At 39.4% G+C, this 21,050-nt stretch overlaps 1 protein-coding gene across 1 annotated transcript in view; it reads left to right on the top strand.

Moving 5' to 3' along the window:
- The window catches only part of RAPGEF5 (Rap guanine nucleotide exchange factor 5), a 257,733-nt gene that overhangs the window by 211,658 nt on the left and 25,025 nt on the right, over nucleotides 1–21,050 (top strand). Inside the window, exons 14-21 of the mRNA XM_065399415.1 lie at nucleotides 1,061–1,158; nucleotides 3,093–3,123; nucleotides 4,056–4,134; nucleotides 7,259–7,408; nucleotides 10,282–10,379; nucleotides 12,107–12,229; nucleotides 15,160–15,338; nucleotides 20,011–20,101. Coding sequence (XP_065255487.1) covers nucleotides 1,061–1,158; nucleotides 3,093–3,123; nucleotides 4,056–4,134; nucleotides 7,259–7,408; nucleotides 10,282–10,379; nucleotides 12,107–12,229; nucleotides 15,160–15,338; nucleotides 20,011–20,101 — 849 coding nt within the window. The remainder of the gene's footprint in view (nucleotides 1–1,060; nucleotides 1,159–3,092; nucleotides 3,124–4,055; nucleotides 4,135–7,258; nucleotides 7,409–10,281; nucleotides 10,380–12,106; nucleotides 12,230–15,159; nucleotides 15,339–20,010; nucleotides 20,102–21,050) is intronic.

Consider the following 21,050-nt stretch of genomic DNA (forward strand, 5'->3'; position numbering starts at 1 on the left):
AAGTAGGGGCCCAGGGCTTCTGCTCTAGGGGCATTCCATGTGTAAAACAGTGCTAGGAGTTGGGCACCAACTGTGCCAACAATGGGGGATTTACATTTTATTAAATGTTGGTTTATCTTGTAAGCCCATGGGGGCAGGGGCTGTCTTTCTTCTGTGTTTATGTACAGAGCCAAGAACTTTGGGCCCCCATCCCTGACTGTGGCTTGAGGTACTACTACTACTACTAATGTTCAGTTGGTCTAAATTGCACCTGAAAAAATTGCATATGAAATTGCAGTCCAAAATTATTTATGCCCACAGTTTGTAAAGTTGGGCTCATAATTTGGCCTTTAGTACATGATCCCCACTTGCTAGCCAGGAAAAACTCTGGGTATAGAAGATCAAAGAGAAAATGTTCACCTCCATAATGACTTCAAGCATCAAAGTCAGTATAATTTGTTTACCTTTAGATCTAAGGTCAAATGTCTTCCATAATTAGTTGAGGTTCTCAGAAGGGTTTGAATAATGACATTCAGGAAATGCAAAAAATCAAGAACATAAGATTTATTTGTTCATTAATTTGAGACTAGGAGCATCTTGTCATTTCCGTGTGAGAGATTTTGGGACTAGAACATTTTTGGATGTAAATGCAGAAAATAAATGAAAATACTCCTAACCTTAGTAGTCAGAACAATTGATTAATTATTATTACTGTAATTGTTTTGATCGAGTGATGATGGTGTGATCTGTTTTCATGCTTAACAGTAGATTGTTCTGAGCTAAACCAGGTTTGAAGTAACAAACACAAGTGCCATTTTAAATCTTTCCACAGACTGATGAGTGCTGACACCTTAGTGCTATCCTTTGGTGATGGTGCAAAGAACACTTCTCTGTACAGCAACCAGACACTGACTGGTTTAGTTATTTAAAGAGGAACTGTCTGGATTACAGGACCCATTTTAAAACATTCCTGGAATTTATTTTATTAGGGTAATGCTTCATTTGAGGGAAGCTGCTGATATGATGTATAATATTTCTTTCAGTCATCAGATATGTGCAGATACCCTTTTTTATTTTTCAGACAATATACAGAAATGTGTTAGATGATGTATATGAATATCCCATACTCGAGAAGGAATTGAAAGAATTTCAAAAGATACTTGGACTGCATCGTCGTCAGTAAGTATTGATTATTTTGGTCAACCCTCATTTTTTTGAGTATAATTTACTTTTTTTTATTTACATTTTTCTTTAGCACAGAGAAAGACAAAAGGATAAGTAATATAACTACAATACAAGGGAAACAACCTTTCTTTTTACATATAACCTTACAAATAACCTTTCTTTTTACATAAAGCCAGATTATTCCAATTTTTCTCATGATGTAGGGTAAGGTACTATGCAATTACTCCCATTAATTTTGGTGAGACTACTTGTGAAGTAGAGTACTACTCAGTGTGAGTAAGTGTGGCATTTGTCACGGTTATTTTTAGTAAAAGTCACGGACAGGTCACGGGCAATAAACAGAAATTCATGGAAGCCTGTGAGCTGTCCCTGACTTTTACTAAAAATAACTGACAAAATGGGGAGGCAGGAGGGTCCAACACCCACCGCTGCTGGAGCTCCGGGATCCTCCCTACTGTCCATGGTGGCGGAGAGCACCGGGGTGCCCCCTGCCGCCCACAGCGGCTTGGAGCTCCTGGGTGCCCTCTTCCACCCTGCAGTGACCTGGCGCTCTGAGGCCCCTGCCGGCTGACTGCTCCACCCTGGCTGCCCCGGGGCTGAAGTGGAAAATGTCACAGAGGTCTCTGGAAGTCACGGATTCTGTGATCTCCGTGACAAAATCTTAGCCTTACCAGTAATTAGCAATGAATTATTGAAAATAACGGATACAATATACTGTATTGTTTGTGAGTGGGCAGGACTTTTTACCATGAAACATTTACTCAACCCTCTTTTGCAACTAATATAGCAAGTTTGTTCTTTAATACTAATTATGTTTTTTAAAGACATTTTAATGCATATGTTTCAAGTAAGTAGAATTTTTTTTGTTATTTGATCATCTTGAGATCAAAGTGAGCTTTGACATTGACTGTGACCAGTTCTTATCCCTAGAGATGAATCTCTTATTGGTTTTCTGTAGCATCAAACAAGTTTGTAGCACTTATATTTTCATCCCAGATTATATGATTAAACAAATCGTTTCAATCTATTAAAAGCAAGTCGTTATCCAGCAATTGTTACTCTTATAGCCTCAAAAGTCTGTTTTGCAATCGCTCATACCATGCAACTTTCACAGTGTGGTGTAATTAGATATTTTGCATTCAAATCTGTGAAATCAGTGTTTACGTGGACTATTTCACTCTTCGCAGGGTTTACTACGTTTCTGTGATTGGGTAAGCTTGCTAAGGGGGTCACTAGGTCAGAGGTAGCCTGAGCGCTTGTCTACATGTGGAATTATTCAGGAACAGCTATTACTGAATAACTTCATGTTGTGGACTCTCATATTCTAAAACAAGAATGCCTTGCTCTTATTTAGCTTAACTGTTCTAGAATAAGTGTGTCTACACATGGAGTTATTCAGGCATAGTTGTTACTGAATAGCTGCATATGTAGACAAGCCCTGAGTTTAAAGGAATTTTAACTTTACATGTAATCTTTGAATTTGGCCCTCAGTGTCAGAAACAGAAATGGGTCCCAGAACTCCTGACTCAAGTTCCCTGATCTGACCACTAGTCCATGCTCTGTCTTGTACTGGCATATAAAAATGTGAATGTTCATAGTGAACCAATTTGCCAACTACACTGTGCGCACTGAAATACGTTAAAGGATGTTGACAGGATACACCTTTTGTAAATGTACACCTCAGCTGATGTAAATCAGCATAGTTTCACTTTACATAAGCTGAGGAATTGTCCCTAAGGTTTTTAGTGTAGTATGCTACGGCTTGATCCTGTGACCTACTAACTTCTTCCTGGGTGCAACTGGGTACTGAAGGAACTCTGCACTTACTTTATAGTGACTATATTATGTTATAAACTTTTGGCTGGCTGCAAATTCCTTTTCTAATCTTTGGATAGAATGAATAACTCAAATTATCCCTTTTGTTTCAGCACCGTAGATGAATATTCACCTCACAGAAAGGTAATACAGGGTACATATATTTGACTTTTACATTGATTTCTTGCTCATAACCTCCCCTCCCCTCCCCTCCCCTCTCTTGGCTTCTCCTCTTAATTAAAAATGACCACTGGCCAAAAACATGACAGGACACATCTGAGAGTCTAGGCCTGCAATGTTGCTAAAAGCTTTTTTCCCCCTGCCAGCACAGCTTTGGTTTCAGCTGTGTGTGCTGACCTAAAGTGGCTGTGACATTATTAGCATTTTAACAACATGTTTTGAGATGTCAGAATTCAATCGGAGCCTAACAACATACCCCTTCCTGGCTGGATAGATACAGGTTTGAATTCAGGAAGACAGACACAAACAAATCTAGCAAAGACAAAGACTACAAATGTCAGGTAGTCAGAGTAAAGGGAGTTGTGCTGACAGGGACACATACAAAAAGAGAGAGAGAGAGAAAAATGAATTTGTGCCTATTTAACTAGAAGGAAAGGATGCAAAAGGGGGATGTCAACATAAGAGCTACATGGTAGTGAATTGCTGTGCTCATGAAATTCACTGGACTGAAGTTGAAGTGTGTAATAAGCTTAAAAATGTTATTTTGGAAATGTAGAAAGCAGAAAATGAGATTGTAGAGCAATTGCTGACTAGGCCAACTGACAGTTGCTATTTAGGACAGTGTGTAAGAAATGAACTGTGAATGTGATTAGAGTCCCTTGCAATGTTTGTACTGCTTAGCCTAGACATGTCTAATTTCCTCAGAATTCCCCACCTCTACTGTTGTTAAATAAGGCAACTCCCACTTTATTTGTCCAAGAATGGATGGGTGGATTTCCTATAAATACATTTTGGCTAGACTTCTCTAGAGCATTCTACATGCAGTTATTGCTTTGTAAAGGGCAGGAACACATACATTCATTGTTTGGTTTTTTTATTTATTTATCCCGTTTTAGAATAAAGCCTTTTTCCACCAATTCAGTCTCAAGGAGAACTGGCTCCAGCACAAAGGAACCATGAATGAAACAGAGGAAAGTAAGTATGATTTAGAAGCAGTAGAGGAAAAGCTCAGTGCAACACCTCTAAATATTGGTACAAGAATATTTCTACATAAAGGCTTCCCTTAAGGAACACTTTCAATTACAAACTTACAACTTCTGAATAAGAACCTGGAGCTATAAAAGAAGAAATATTTAATGCAGTGAGAATACAGTTCTATCTGCTGCCTTATGCAGGGCTTCAACTGTAAAATGATGTCTCAGGGACTCCTTTTTTCCTCTCTTCCCTCCCCACCCCAACATCTTAGTAATAAAGGTATGTGACTCACAGGAGTGCTGGCAAGAGATTGGACTTTATTTCCAGGCTTTTGATATGGCTCCAGATTGCAAAAGGTTAACATTCCTGTCACCTGAGGGCTCCTGGCTCCAGTATCCATTGTTACAATCTTCTCCCTCCAAACTCGTTTGCAGGTGGAATGCAACACGCCTCTTCACGTTAATATCATCCATTACAAAATGCACTTCGCCTTCATTGTTGGTAATGCAATAATAAAGTGAAGCATTACACATTGACAGCCTTTTGGGAGTGAGGGAGAGAGGACAATTGTATCATGGCTCCAGATTGTTGTGTGAGCTGAAACTAGTGTGTATAGAGACACTAGACCCGTGCTTAAGCAGAGAAAACCAGAGTGAAGTCCCTCACTTTATGAAGTCACTCCTGCAACATTTTCTAGTCCACCACGGTAACTGAAGGCCCAACAACTCTACAAGTTCAACTCAGATCAGAGTATAATTAATGCCCATTTATGGTTATCATAACTGTGCTCTTTAAATATTCAGATAAGTATTTCCCTGTGGTGCTCTCTAGGGTTGCCTTATACTACCTAACTTTTGGCTTGACGTTCAGATTTGTTGGGATTTCAGGCCCACAAGACAGCCCCTAAAAATTTCACGGTGAGATCCTCACCCCTGCTCTGGCTCCTTTATGACATATAAAAGGGCCAGAGTGGTATAAAGGGACCCTCAAAGCCCCATATGCAGCTGGAGGAAGATTCCCTTGAAGTAGGAACTGAAGCAGACAGTCATAAGACTTCCACCCTTGGCGTGCCAGGATGCGGCGCTGTGGTCAGGAGGGACGTCAGGGCTGTGGATGCTGCAGGTAGTGTTGCAGTCCATAGGGCATCCTGGGGAGGCTGCTGTAACTTACACAGACCTCCAGCTCGGTCTAAATTATGCTGGAGGCATCTTTGGCCTGGGGACCAGCCCAGGATCAGAAGAGTGCAAAGGTGATTTAAAACTAACTTAGTCCACACCCTACTTCCCCTAGACTATGAGTTCGGTTCTGCGCTTCTTAGAGGAAGTGCAGCATGGCATCTCTAGACTTTCAGTGGTTCCATAGCAATAGCAACCACAGATCTGACATTTAAAATACCAGTGGGGAATAGAGTTTGGGCAGGCCGTAAAGATGACAGTTCATGAGTACATCACATCTAGTGTGGTCCAGATCCATTTAAAGTTATTGGCCCAATTTAAAATTAAAGATTGTGTTTGCTGTTGGTCCCCCCTCACTGCCTCTCCTCCCCTCCCCCAAATGGCAGAGAATCCTGGAGGAGGGGAAGACATTTCAGCCAGGAGGAAAATCACTGGCTTTTCTGGTAACCATTGTAGGCAGGTCTGATAACACTTTCCATATGGAAGTCAAATAATTCTGTCAATTCCCACCCCGCCCCCCTCCCCTTTTTTTTTACAGCTGGTATCATAAAGCCAACGTGTACCTTTTCATGACTTTTAGCTATTCCAAAGAGAGATTCTGTCACAGGATGAACACCTGATTTACTGCCTGCCAACAGAGACAAGCTAAAAAAAATTCTTAAATCAACCGACTGAGATTTTTTTGTAAGGGTTAAAACTTAAGGTTCTCTCTCCTCTTCTACTTCAAAACAACAAAATTGTGTGTTTTTTTCACTAGAGTAAAGTTGCTGACCAATGTCCTCTAGTGTAGCGTAAGTGAATGAAAATGCCTTGCAGTTGTAAAGGTTTGTGAAGCAGAGGCAGAGCTATTGTTGTATACATCTGTCAGTAGAGACAAAAGAAATCTCATTTGTAGAGGAGAGAAAGGATCATCTCTATACTTTTGTTGTCTCAGTCTGTCTGCAGGAAAAAAGACTAAATTATAGGTAAAAAAAACAATGTTTAATGAAGCACCAAAGTGAGTACAAAATAAAGACCATTCTGGTAGTGAGCTTCATTGACAGATGATGTCATTTTTGAAATACTGTTTATACATGTCTGCTGCTATGTTTCTCCTCTCTTATATTACTACCACAATCCACATGACTGACTAAGATTTCAGTTCTGCAAAACCTGGATGCCTGAACTTTTGTAACAGAAACAAAAAAGGTGCTAACAGAGCTGATCATATGATGATGCAGTTACTGTCATGCCAGACAAACCCATTTCAAGATAGACCTTTGAATTCTTTCTCCTTAGACCAGCTGAAAGGTTATAACTGAGAGTTATTGAGTACCTGAATCTCCCTTTGACTTCAATGGAAGTTACAGGCACTTGGGCACTTCTCCAGAACAGTCCCTTACAGGTGTGAAGCACATGTTCCAAAAAGGAACTGTACTTGAACTAAGAACAGGAGTACTTGTGGCACCTTAGAGACTAACAAATTTATTTGAGCATAAGCTTTCGTGGGCTACAGCCCACTTCATTGGATGCATAGACTGGAACATATAGTAAGGAGATACATATACACATACAGAGAACATGAAAAGAAAGGGAGCAAAAATCAACAGCTGAGCTTGAAAAAGAAAGAGAGAAGAGGAAACTTGTCTTCAACGTATCCAAAATAAGTGTTAGAGAACACCTGCTCTGTAGTAAATACCTACAGGAATTCTAACTGTATGTTGGTGAAGCACTATACTGTTCTTTATTATGTCCTTGAGATTTCCCAGGGAGAGGAGGAAGGGAAAAATGATGATGTTTGTGTTAAGAGGTTATTGTGCCTGTAGGTCAATGTACAGCAACTATCAAAGATTACTGTCAAACAGAATAACAGCCAAGGCATTGCCACAGTTTGGTTTGTTAAATTCTTCCACCTCCTAGTAGTATGTGTTCTCATCTATTTATGGACATTTCTTTCTTCCTTTGTGCAGTTTTCTGCCGTGTGTATATAACAGAACATTCCTATGTCAGCATAAAAACTAAAGTATCCACTTCAGCTCAGGAGATACTGAAAATTGTAGCGGAAAAAATCCAGCATGCAGAGGAGGACCTGACTCTGGTTACCGTCACATTCTCTGGGGGTAAATAATTTTCACTTATCCTACCTTTTACTGTATCGCATCTATAAAAAGATAGTGGACATTTTCAAGTGCAAGGATGTAACTGTTCCAGTATGGGTCCACAGCTGGATGACCATTGTAACAATAAGGAGCTGCCTACCAGAGAGTTGTTTCCATGACAACAGCTAATTCTTGGGTACAGTAGGTTATTGCATTTCCTCACCAGGATTGGAGTGCAAAGGACTTTCAAGTGATTAGAAATACATTATAAGCCTCCTAGTTTCATATTTAAATGAACTTGGGAAGGTGCTGAGGTCTGACTTGCCTTAAAATGAGGATGAGTAGCATTGTGTGCTAGTGGGATAAGTTATGAATTTTCTGTAATGGGTGGATGGGGGAGGGGTAGAAAATGTGTAAAATATAGCTATTCGAAGCAACCTACGTAATATTTTCTCTGATTAAAGGCTGTTGCGATTATTCTAGTTTGTAGCTTTTTTTCTTCTTATTATTTTAGTCTACCTTGCTTAACAAAGAAAGGTTTATTGTCTCTTTCAAGGGAGATCACACAAATTACAGGCTGACACTATTGATCTATTTGACCTGCCTGGCCCCATCATTTCCTTTGGTGTCTGTCAGCTCTTAAGATCTTTGGGAAGCTGTTTTGCTTATAGTTAGGGCCCTTCCAAATTCGTGGCCATGAAAAATACGTCATGGACCATGAAATCTGGTCTCCCCCTGTGAAATCTGTTTTTTTGTGTGCTTTTACCCTATACTATATAGATTTCACGGGAGAGACCAGTGTTTCTCAAATTGGGGGTCCTGACCCAGAAGGGAGGTGCAGGGGGTCACAAGGTTATTTTAGGGGTGTTGCAGTATTGCCACCTTTAGTTCTGCGCTGCCTTCAGATCTGGGTGTTTGGAGAGCGGTGGCTGTTAGCCGGGCACCCAGCTCTGAAGGCGGCGCCCCGCCAGCAGCAGTGCAGAAGTAAGGGTGGCAATACCATCCCATGCCACCCTTATTTCTGCGCTGCTGCCTTCAGAGCTGGGCGGCTAGAGAGTGGCAGCTGCTGACTAGGATCCAGCTCTGCAGGCAGCAGTGCAGAAGTAAGGGTGGCAACACCATACCTTGCCATCCTTCCTTCTGTGCTGCTGCTGACAGCGGCTCTGCCTTCAGAGCTGGGCTCCCAGCCATCAGCCGCTGCTCTCCAGCTGCCCAGCTCTGAAGGCAGTGCCGGGCTCCCAGCCATCAGCCGCTGCTCTCCAGCTGCCCAGCTCTGAAGGCAGTGCCGCTGCCATCAGCAGTGCAGAAGTAAGGGTAGAAGTACCGCAACCCTTCCCCCATACTAACCTTGTGACACCTCCCCCCCCCCCCAACCTCCTTTATGGGTCAAGACCCCTACAATTACAACACCATGAAATTTCAGATTTGAATATCTGAAATCATGAAATTTACGATTTTTAAAATCCTATGACCGTGAAATTGACCAAAATGGACCGTGAATTTGATAGGGCCCTACTTATGGTATCCCTTTGTTACTCTTAGTGAATAAAAAGATGGTGATTTAACTAGTTGCATAAAAATAAGAAGCTGGATCTACAAAAGAGGCTAATGAATAGATTTAAAATATATGGGCCAGGTCCTCAGCTGGCATAAATTGGTGTAGCTCCATTGAAGTTGAGGATCTAGTCCTATAATGTACACACCTATATTGACTTTTGAATAAGTCTAAAATGGATAAATACAATAAATTATACATTAATTTATCTGATTCAAAGCATAAGGTCAAATTCTCCTACCCCCATGCAGATCCCAAACAAACAAACTTTGTGCAGGGTACCCATGTGGGCGATGAGGGGATGGCATCCTGCCCCAGCAACCCAGAGCCTGCATGAGGAGCAGCCATGCTACCACATTTAAGTGGGAGTTTTGGCCAGCAGATCCACGTAATTTCCAGACATACTTGTCATGCCCCTGCCTGTGCCCTAACGTGCCTGCAGTGCCTTCTTACAACTGCAAAACAGTGGTTCTGCTGCTTTTCAGGTCTTGTGCATCTGTGTAACTAGGAGGCAGGATTTGCTGCTAAAGAATAACGGTGATAACTTCATTGCTAGCTTTGATAGCTAAAGAAAACCAGCAATTCATAAATAATGAAGCAAGGTATTATCTAACAGCCTATATATGTGGTTTCTAGAGAAAGCACTAAAATAATAATCACTACTACTTGTCAAATTTCAAAACTAATTAAAAAACGACAATAGGAATGTCACTTGTTCATTAACATTTGTAAGCCACAAATTGTTACCTCTTCTCCTTGATTAATTCATTCAGTGCTATCAAAACTAAGGTGTCCTGATTGTTATATTCTATCGGTAGCATGGTCTGTACATAACTCCCATGTATTTCCCTTTTCTGGTTGTAATAACATTTGCATGAGTTAGAGATCTGCTGCATCTTCTGTTTGTGTTAGCAATGTAAACATTAAAGATGTAATTTTTATTAAACCATTTGATTGAATAAACTAGGATGTTTTCATTCAAAATGATTTCAAAATACTTTACTCCTTGTAAATAGTGGTTCAAATGTAAATGTATCATTTACTACTAAGGAGCTGAAAGCACTTGTGCAGATGGCACAGCCCTGAATACTTCAGCTTCATGGACATCTTGTTTTGATTGTATTTACTGTACGCCACATAGACAGTGGTATCTCAAGCCTGGTGGATAAAGGGGAACAGGTTGAGTAAATCATTAAATACTATGTACAATATTGGGTTACAATTGCTAAAGCAAATTTTCCTTTAGGCATTTGTTTGCATGTGGAACTTGTTATTTATGTATCCTGTAGACTTCTATTCTGAGGCTTCTGACTTTTTTTTTACTATATCTATTTTAAAGAAAAACACGAACTACAACCAAATGACCTGGCTATCTCAAAATCTCTCGAGGCAACCAGTCGTATGTTTGTCTACAGAAAAGATCTGACTGATACTTTGGTAAGATTGTATGATCTAAAGCTGTATAATGGTTGATTTGTCTGATTCCAAGTATAAGCCTAGTGGTTTTTCAATGATGATACTTTTCAATGTACAATTTATTTTTCCAATTTCCTTAATAAAACTTGTCTGGACTTATTTGCAGGATGTCAGCTGTAGCATAAATAACTGCCAAAGTCTCTTTCTGTAATTTATTGAGCTAATTGTGCCTTTTAAAATAAATATTCCTGAATTTGAGTGTCTTTGCTAAACAGCAGTGGAATTAGTTAATGTGTCAAATAGGCTAAAGCTTTTATACCCGTTTAAAGGGTTTGGTCAACTCATTGACATTTGTTAAGAGAAAAATTAAAAGTCAAATAGTGCTTGGTCCCTGTGCAGGGATGGAAATGGGGCGGGGATGGAGAGAGCCAATGTAAGGAGCCTTATTTCCTTGTGCTTCTCAGCCACTTTGTAGGGCCAATGCATACTAGCATTTTTCATGCTCTGCTGAATTCAGCATCTGTTCCTCCCTAGGATGACTACTGCACAAAAAGGCTCATGTCAGACAGGGGAACTAGGCAGACCCGCAGAGTGAACTATGCTCCAAGGTGCAGTCCCTCTCAGAGTATCTCTTGGGGTGGTGCTACTATACACCACCTGCAATGTAGACCAGCACCTGTCAGGCGCAGTTAGATCCTCAATAAATGAACTTTTCAACAATTTATTGCCAACATTACAACTATGTAGAAACAAGTATATGAGTATTCCAACTGCTGTGGTACATTATCAGTATAATTAGACTTCATGAATTTGCCTTATGCAAGAGAAATGTCTAGTTGCATTTTATTGGATGAGTGTGTCCTTAAGAGCTGACATGCTGTTATTATAATATATCTTCCACATCGTTTGCAGACTAGTAACCACCTTTAAAAAAATGTTAATAGCAAAACATCCCCCGCAAGTGATATGCAATCTAGTTTCATTAGCTACAGGGAGTTTTGTGGAGGGTTTTAAATTTTATTTTGTATCTGTCAAAAAAAAAAAAAAGCACTAAAATGATGGCTCAACTGGTCAAAATCAGCTTTCATCTGGACAGATGACATGTGCCAAATTTCAGACTGATGACATAAAAAACAAGAGAAACCTTTTTGAAAATCAAATTTACAATAGAAATGGCAAATGATCCTTAACTCCAGAGGTATTAATGAGTTCCACAGTAATATGCTAAGTAATTTTTGTGAATTAGGCCTCACAATTTTTTATTGCTGCCTGACAACTGCATTCAAAGTAAGCCATTTTTCATCACAAAATTGATGGTTTTATGTAATTTGTAAATGTGCATTCTGGGATGCAGGTACATTATATGTATATTCTGTACTATAAATCTGGTCTGTTTCCTTATTGGAACTCACCATAACATTGTCTTTATTTTTAATACAAAACTTGCTGGAGCATTATTTCCGATAACAGGCCATAGTGATTTCAAGGATTTTACTTTCATTATGCTGTCTACCTGGTCAGATTTTAGAGAGAGAGGGCCTAATGCAATAAGAAGACATTGATCACATTCTCCTGTTTGTTAAACAGGCTGTAACTCATTTGAAGGTGAACAGTGTGATGAAAAACTTAAGTGCACTCAGGGAAGATTACTTTTTTAATGTTGGGTTTTTACTTCGGTGCAGTAGGTAATTCAGGGCGGAGTATCTGGGAATTGCTCAGGATCCTTTTGTTTCTGTCCATTGATTTAGAATCCTTATGCTGAAAATGAGGAATCACTGCAAAGGTCTGTGAGAATTTTGGGAATTAACACTTGGGATCTTGCCTTAGAATTAACATACTTTGATTGGAGTCTCTTCAATTCAATTCACGAGGTAAGAAGCAGTAGCTTTATGTTACTGTATCACTATTTGTCCAAGTTGTTGTGGGGTTTTTTAATCAAAGGTACAAATATGGGTAAAATAAGTCATTAGAAGTTAGAATATAGGCTACAAATGGGAAAAAGAATGTATCATTTAAAATTCATGCTGAGGAAACTGATGCAACATCATATCATTGTCATGACTTTGCCATGTCCTGATGTTGCATCATCATGTTTACATTGGAACATAAGTATCACAACATTACAGTGCATCAGTATCATATTTAATGCAACAACACTGAGTGGTGAGAATATCACATAATGAAGATGTTTTGGCAACCTTTGATAGCCTGTAAATCTGTCCAGGAAAAATTAATGCCCCAACATAGGGAAGTTGCATGCATCTTGTGTTTTCTTTGATCATATATGAAATTTTAAATTTGTATTGTTTTATATCTGAAAATAGAAAAGTAAGAAGAGTCTGTCTTTTGCACATAGTAATATTTCAGTAAACTTAAGACTTTTTGATTGAGATCATAAAAGCCATACAATATGGGGCGTGTGTATACACACCCACATCTCCTGTGGAAGGGACTCCATTAATTTGTATCAAGTTATCAGTTTAAGCACAATGTAACCTGTGATTTTAGCAAAGCCACTAGATGCCAACCTAGTGTGGAGGACTTTAAACTAGGTTCAGAGGGGGCAAGTGCTAAAAGTCCACAAGAAAGCATAAAAAAGGGCTAGATGGCTGGGGTGGAGGTGGAGGAACATGGAAAATTACTATAGAATCATAGGTCTTATTATCTATCCCTTTCCTAATGATTCCTAACATTCTGTTAGCTTTTTTGACTGCTGCTGCACATTGAGCAGATGTTTTCAGAGAACTGTCCACAATGACTCCAAGATCTCTTTCTTGAGTGGAAACAGCTAAGTTAGACCCCATCATTTTATATGTATAGTTGGGGTTATGTTTTCCAATGTGCATTACTTTGCATTTATCAACATTGAATTTCATCTGCCATTTTGATGCCCAGTCACCCAGTTTTGTGAGATCCTTTTGTAACTCTTTGCAGTTTGCTTTGGACTTACAAAACTACTCAAGATAGTTATCATCTGCAAATTTTGCCATCTCATCTCCTTCCTGACCGCAAACCTTTTTGATGGTATAGTGAAACACTTCCTCCCTTTTTTCCCCCTGCCTGTTCTTCCTGAACAAGCTATATCCCTCTATACCAATATCCCAGGCATGAGACTTATCCCACCAAGTTTCTGTAATGTCAGTTAAGTCATAATTTAGGTCATGGATTAATACACAGGAAGAACTGGAAGTATTTCCCATACTCCTTGTATTTGTATATATACATTAAGATGAGCAGATTCCCCTACTGAACATAAGAATGGCCATATTGGGTCAGACCAAAGGTCCATCTAGCCCAGTATCCTATCTTCCAATAGTGGCCAATGCCAGGCACTTCAGAGCGAATGAACAGAACAGGTAATCATCAAGTGTTCCATCCCCTATTGCCCATTACCCGCTTCTGGCAAACAGAGGCTAGGGACACCATCCCTGCCTATCTTGGCTAATAGCCATTGATGGACCTAGCCTTCATGAATTTATCTAGTTCTTTTTTGAACCCTGTTATAGTCTTGCCCTTCACAACATCCTCTGGCAAGGAGTTCCACAGATTGCCTGTGCATTGCGTAAAGAAATACTTCCTTTTGTTTGTTTTAAACCTGCTGCCTATTAATTTCATTTGGTGACCCCTAGTTCTTATGTTATGAGAGGGAGTACATAACACTTTCTTATTTACTTTCTCGACACAGTCATGATTTTATAGACCTCTGTCATATCCCCCCTTAGTCATCTCTTTTTCAAGCTGAAAAGTCCCAATCTTATTAATCTCTCCTTATATGGAAGCTGTTCCATACTCCTAATCATTTTTGTTGCCCTTTTCTGTACCTTTTCCAATTCCAAAATATCTTTTTTGAAATGGAGTGACCACATCTGCACGCAGTATTCAAGATGCGGGTGTACCATGGATTTATATAAAGGCAATATGATATTTTTCTGTCTTATGGTCTGTGTTTAATTGGTCCTGCTCAGTACAGGGGGCTGGACTTGATGACTTCTCGGGGTCCCTTCCAGCCCCACATTTATGAGATTCTAAAATGGCACAACCACATAAGGCCCACTCCAGTGCCCATGTGCATTTCCACTGACTTTACTGGGCATTGCAACAGGCCCTCTAAAGCATAGTCCTGAGTAATCCAGAAGTCTCATGGGAATAAGGTGGATGGAGGGAATAGGGCCAGTGCAACAGAAATGTCAAAATCAAAATAGTAGTGAATCATCAACTGAAAAAAATGTGGTGCCCCATTGAGAATAAGGGGAAGAATGTGACATCTTCCATGCCTTTCATCTTAGATCTGTTTTCTGAGCTTTTCTATAAATTCTATTTAGAAACTTTAAAACTACAGATGGGTGAACTTGTTCAGGGGGGAAAAAAAAGAGCCTTCCCCTTGCTCCCTGAAGCATTGGCTATTTTTAGAACCAAATCTGAAATGAACTTTTTTTAAGGCTCTGGGAAGTTCAGATATGGGTTGTTTTTTAGACTGGAGCTAGTAATGATGAAATGGTGAGAGAGACAGACTATTCTTGTCCTATTTCCAGACCAGAAGTAGAGCTGCAGAAAATCTCATAAAAACACTTATTGCAAGATTTCCAACCCACATACAAACTCAAGGGGTTCCAATAAGCCTCTGAACTCCAAACCAGAACTTTGAACCATTTGAGATTAACTCGTCACTGATTCAGACACCCCTTATAAATAGCAATGATTTCTTACCTAATATAATTTTTAAGAATATATTAAGTTTTAGATCATTTTAACTTTATTTATAGTTTTTAAAAGCCCTACTAATACAATAATTGTGTTCCAGCAAGAGCTGATATACTTCACCTTCAGCAGACAGGGCAGTGGTGAAAACACTGTGAATCTTAGCCTTCTGCTTCAAAGATGCAATGAAGTACAACTCTGGGTGGCCTCTGAAGTACTCCTCTGCAGCCAGCTCTGTAAACGTGTACAGCTAGTGAAAAAATTCATCAAGATTGCTGCCCAGTAAGTAACTAAAGTTGAAACTGGAATCCTTCAACGAACATTTTATCTTTTCATTTGTGGGGGAGAGAGACAAAGTGGTGAAAGGGAATTTGTTGTTTGTTATCCCTTGTCTTTAAATGTTTAGTAAGTCTGATGTACACATAAAATGGTCTATAAATAACAATATTAACAAACACTGGCCAAACCCAGGCATAATGCAGCTGTATGCTGTACAAGTCTTCATTTATATGGCTGTCCTTTGTATCAAACAATGATGTCATGGCCTCTTGTGTGTTCTCTTGTGGCTGTGTAGTTTGATCTGTGAAGATCAAAGTCACAAGCAGATATCACATAGGAATGCACAAGCTCCCACTAAAGACTTGGCATGACATTTGGCCACTTTTTCAGTCAGTTTTCCATCTCTGTCTTTCTCAAAGTGTTTACAACCTTTCTTGATAATTGCTCTCCATTCGAGTCTTCCTCTTCAGCTCAGCCAATGCACTTACAACATAACCTGCAAAATTCAAGCTATTTCATTAATGTCTTTTGATGAGACCACCAAACTCATTTGCAATGTTAACCTTAAGCCCATACCTCCAGAGATGAGACTACTCATACTGAGCTATTGCATAGTCTACTCCTCTTGAGTGCGCTTAATTTAACTAAATTGTTATATTATTTAGTTACATTTGCCAAATTTTAACTGAGAATACTGGATGGGCAATTCCTGCTCCATTACTAACATTATTAGCCTTTACTGTATGCCTGTGGAACATAATGCAAGTAAATACTGTACATGGAGAGTTCATTTCTCTTTAATCATGACTGTTTTAGCAACCAAGGGAATGAAGCTATTGAAACAAATGCAGCCATTCTCCTCACCTCTATCATACATTTGTTGGTCTGCTGCAGTATGTGAATATTCATGTTAATAGAAAATGTATAATTTGTTCCCACATCTATCCCTTTGCCGATTGACTTGATTTAATTTGTTCCAAGAGAGGCAATTATATACAGAAGGCCATTCTCTGCTGAACCAATGTCTTTGGTGAAGTGCCTTTCGTTAATCTAATACAATGTACTTACAAATGCAATTTGTTTTGGTTTGCAAGTTTTGTGCTATCCAGCAACGCATTCATTTCCAGGTTTATCAATTACTAACTTTGTTCTTATTCTGTCTGAAAGGATTGATTTCATGTGGCTCACTGACTTCCCTGGTAACACTAATTTGTATTCCTAGAAGAGTTTCATTGCTGTTTCCCATGAATAGGGATATATATGCCCCTAAAGTCAGAGGTTGCTATGTCTGAGTTAATTCCATCTCTTTTAGGGGAATGTGAAGTTAAAGTTGTAGAAACCAAATATGGTAACTGGCAAATAGAAGAGGACATTTTATGTTTGCATTACTGATGTGCTCATCATTGTAGTATCTAGGAACCAAAATATAGATGCAGATTTAGATGAGCTTGTAGTTCATTCAAATGCTGCTCTACTCAGAAAAGTGACTCTCAGAAAGCAGCATTGTAGGGTTCCATTTTTATTGTAGGTAACTGACTCCCAGAACAAATTGGTGTATGGGGAATGTTTGGGATATGGTGGGGAGGGGAGTGGCTTGAGCTCAATATGCTCAGGCTGCTCTACCTCTTACCAGGGCAGAGTGTTAGAGAGCCATAACCAGCTCTCAGATTGCCCTCTGTTCTGCTGCTCCCAGATGCTGGATGTAGCAGAAAATCTGACCTAACATCTTCCTGAGCTCCAGCTGGGTCAATGTAGGGCCATAACTTAAATCCCTGTGTCTGGTGCTCTTACACTGCACTGATGAGTTCCCTAGAAATACCCAAAATAGATGAACAGGAGAATTTTATTTTAATGTAGAAAAAAGCAGAGAGAGAATGTTGTAAGAACATTGATTCCTACACTTTTACAAATTAGAAATTCTACCCAAAAAATTAATGTTAACAAAGAAAGAAGGAACCACTACTCTGTTATACAGGAGAATTGTAGAAGCAATATTTAAGGAGAGTAGGTGAAGTAAAGGGAATTATTGATCAGTTAGTCTAATATAGATGCCAGGTTATTTCCTTGAGGAAATAAATCTGTATGCACTTAAAAGTAATCCTCTTGATATGAGAGAGAGAGACAGGTAAGCATGAATTTGGAAAAAACAGATAATTTGATATTGGATATAATTACAAGTTTGGTAAGCAAAATAGTACAGTGGACATAAACTCTCATCCAAAATTCATTAAAGTCAATGGAAGATTTGTAAAAACCAATAGCATGAGACATGTCACGCCATGAAGAGTTTAAGGCCAATCTAAGGCCTGGATCATGCAAACACATAGGGTACGTCTACAAAGCTATAACAGACCTGTTGGCCCAGGTTAGCTGACTCAGGCTCACAGGGTTCAGGCTGTGGGGCTATAAAATGGCAGCATATACATTCAGGTTCAGGCTGCAGCCTGAGCTCTGAGACCCCTAAGGGTATGTCTACACTGCAATGTAAGCCCAGGGCTAGTAGACTTGAGTTAGCAGGCTCTGGGTTTGTTAATCTAGGGTTTGAGTGTCTAACTCCAGGTTAGGAATTGTTGAATCCTGGGTTCCAACCTGGGGCTCCAGTGTCAATTCTGCTAAGTAGGCCCAAGTCCAACCACCCATATCCCAGACTTCCTAGTTCCCTCCCAAAATGTGGTCGCTCTAGCCCTTTGTGGTACAGTGTGCGAAATTCTCCACCAAACTTGACTGTCCACAGGACAAAAAAAGTCTGCCTGTGCAATTGTGGAGTACACTTGGCAGACTCCTAGAGCACTAGTCCTGTGGGGTGGCCTTTACACTGCAAAGCAGTAGGACTTGAACCATGGGTCCTGGCTTGACTCAGGCTCAGAACCTCCAGACCTGTGTGGTCCTATTACCCTGGGCCTGATCTCTGGGTTAGCGTGACTTGTGTATGCAAGAAAAGGGGGTTAATCTTGAACCTGAATTCAAACCCTGAGCTTACATTGCAATGTAGACATACCCTTAGGCACGTGCTTAACTTTACTTAAATGAGTAATCCCATTGAAGACAGTGGGACTACTCATATGCTTAATGTTAATTTAAGACACAATCCCAGCATATTTAATTTTTTTATAGTTGAACTTCAGACACAGTCTTGCTTGAGAATCTGCTTGAGAAAGTAGAATGATACTGTTTGGATAGCATACTATAGTTTGTGATTACATATTTGCTAATGAACTAAAAGTAAATATGGAATAATCATATATAAGAACATAAGAACGGTCATACTGGGTCAGACCAAAGGTCCATCAAGCCCCGTATCCTGTCCTCTGACAGTGGCCAATGGCAGATGCCCCAAGGGGAATGAACAGACAGGTTATCATCAAGTGATCCATGCCCTGTCACCCAATCCCAGCTTCTGGCAAACAGAGGCTAGGGACACCATTCCTGCCCATCCTGGCTAATAACCATTGATGGACCTATCTTCCATGAATCTATCTAGCTCCATTTTGAACCCCGTTATAATATTGGCCTTCACAACACCCTCTGGCAAGGAGTTCCAGAGGTTGACAGTGCGTTGCATGAAAAAATACTTTCTTGTTTTAAACCTGCTACCTATTAATTTCATTTGGTGGCCCCTTGTTCTTGTATTATGAGAAGAAGTAAATAACACTTCCTTATTTACTTTCTCTATACCACTCATGATTTTATAGATCTCTGTCATATACCCCCGTAGTCACCTCTTTTCCAAGCTGAAAAGTCCCAGTCTTATTAATCTCTCCTTCTATAGTAAAACATGAAATTAGAGAGAGGTATCCAGCAGAATTTCACAGTTATCAGTAATAGGGACCAGTATTAACTAATAATCCAGAGAGATATGTAAATTGAACATTTGCAGACCATAACAAATTGAGGGACTGCAAATACATTGGAGGGTAGAAAGAAAATACAGAATGACCTAAAGAGTTTAGTGTTATGTGCAAACAACAATAAGGAGAGATTTAATTTAGATAAATGCAGAGTAATACAACTAGGGAATACTAATACAAACCCAAAGAAATATACAAGAGATTGTTTAAGAGCAGCACTTTGGAGGAGGTCCTTGCGTGATAATAGATGACAATTTAAAGGCAAGGTCAAGGTGTGATGTTGCAAAAAATACATCTGATGCAGGATTTGTGTTTATAGAGGAGTAGCACATGAGAGAATAGAAAAGTAAAGGTAGAAACTGTCCCCGTTTCTCCCCCCTCCCCCCCTAATTTATGCATTTCATTGGTAAGGCCAGAATTCAAGTACTGTGTACAGTTTTCCATTTTTTTTTTTTTGCTGTGGGGGTGTAGTGTGGAGGGGGGAGTTGATAAATTATGACAAAGAAGGATGACAAACATGAAAAAAGGATTGCAGGCCTTGACTGTGAAGAGAAATGAAGGGAAATGAATATATATAACTTACAAAAAAGATGATAAAGGAAGGTGAAAATATTTATATAACAACACAATAGAGGGCATGGAATCATTCTGTGAGGTAAAGAACAGGTAATCATTTTAGTGTAGAGGACAATCTTATATTAGTGCAGGAAAGTTGGACTTGATAACCTGGGATATCTTTCTATCCCAATTATCTATTATTCTCTGAGGACAGGAAATCAGAGTGTAATGTCCATTTTCTAAAAAACATTATTATTATTATTCTACAGCTGCAAAGCCCAAAGAAACCTGAACTCATTCTTTGCCATTGTTATGGGTCTCAATACTGCATCTGTCAGCAGGCTGTCTCAAACCTGGGAGGTAAGCCATGTCTTTGTATCTTTTCAATCTTGTCAAAACTATATTTTGTACAAGTTTTTGATGGTGGTTTTTTTTAAATACTAGCTCTACATGCTGAAATCAAGTGTGAGGAAAATGGTGGTGGGGTGTGTGTGTCAGTATATAGATGTCTACATTACCTGTAAATGCAGACCACCTGAGAATACTAAATTTATTCTTGCAGAAGTTTTAAATAAGGACAAAGCAAAGAAAGGTCTCCAAGATCAGATGAGTTATTCATAAAGGTCCAGAAATTATTAGTAGTATAGTTTTGAACTATAGTGGAGAACACTAGTTAAATTTAAGTAAGGAATGGATTCCAAAGAAACAGAATCATTACATATGGAAGAGGTTTCAATTAATATTTTACAAAATAAAGAGACCCTCATAAGGGTAACCCTTGATTAAACTCTTGCCCAGCTGTTTATTTTGAGCAACAAGTTTAGGAAACGGGAAATGAATAAGTAACATATTAAAAAACCTAGATTCATGGTTAAAGAAGCTACAAGTTACCAAACAGAGGAGGGGATATTAAGAGGAGGATTCCACTGGGATCTGTGTTTATACTGCTACTATTTCCATCTGAGTGGTAATACCAGAAAACTAATTATATTTGCTGATGACCCAAAATCAGGGAAGTGTTGACTGGTATTACAGAATAAACCACAAGCAGGTGATAATCCAAAGGATTTGAATCTGTAATGCAAACAAGAATAAAGTGCCTGCAATGGACGCTATCAAAAATACCCTCAAGCACAACAAGCAGAATTCAAACAGCAGAAAGGGGCTTATACTCAGCCATATTAAGACTGAAGGCATCCCCTCCCATACAAAATAACACGTGTAACCCTTCTGCCCGTCTGAGTTGGCAGCAACAAGGGCCGGGTTCAGTGTCTAGGGGTTCCATTTCAATAACGCAATGCAAAACCGG

The sequence above is a fragment of the Emys orbicularis genome, chromosome 2 (genome assembly GCF_028017835.1).
Source record: "Emys orbicularis isolate rEmyOrb1 chromosome 2, rEmyOrb1.hap1, whole genome shotgun sequence".
Lineage (NCBI taxonomy): Eukaryota > Metazoa > Chordata > Testudines > Emydidae > Emys > Emys orbicularis.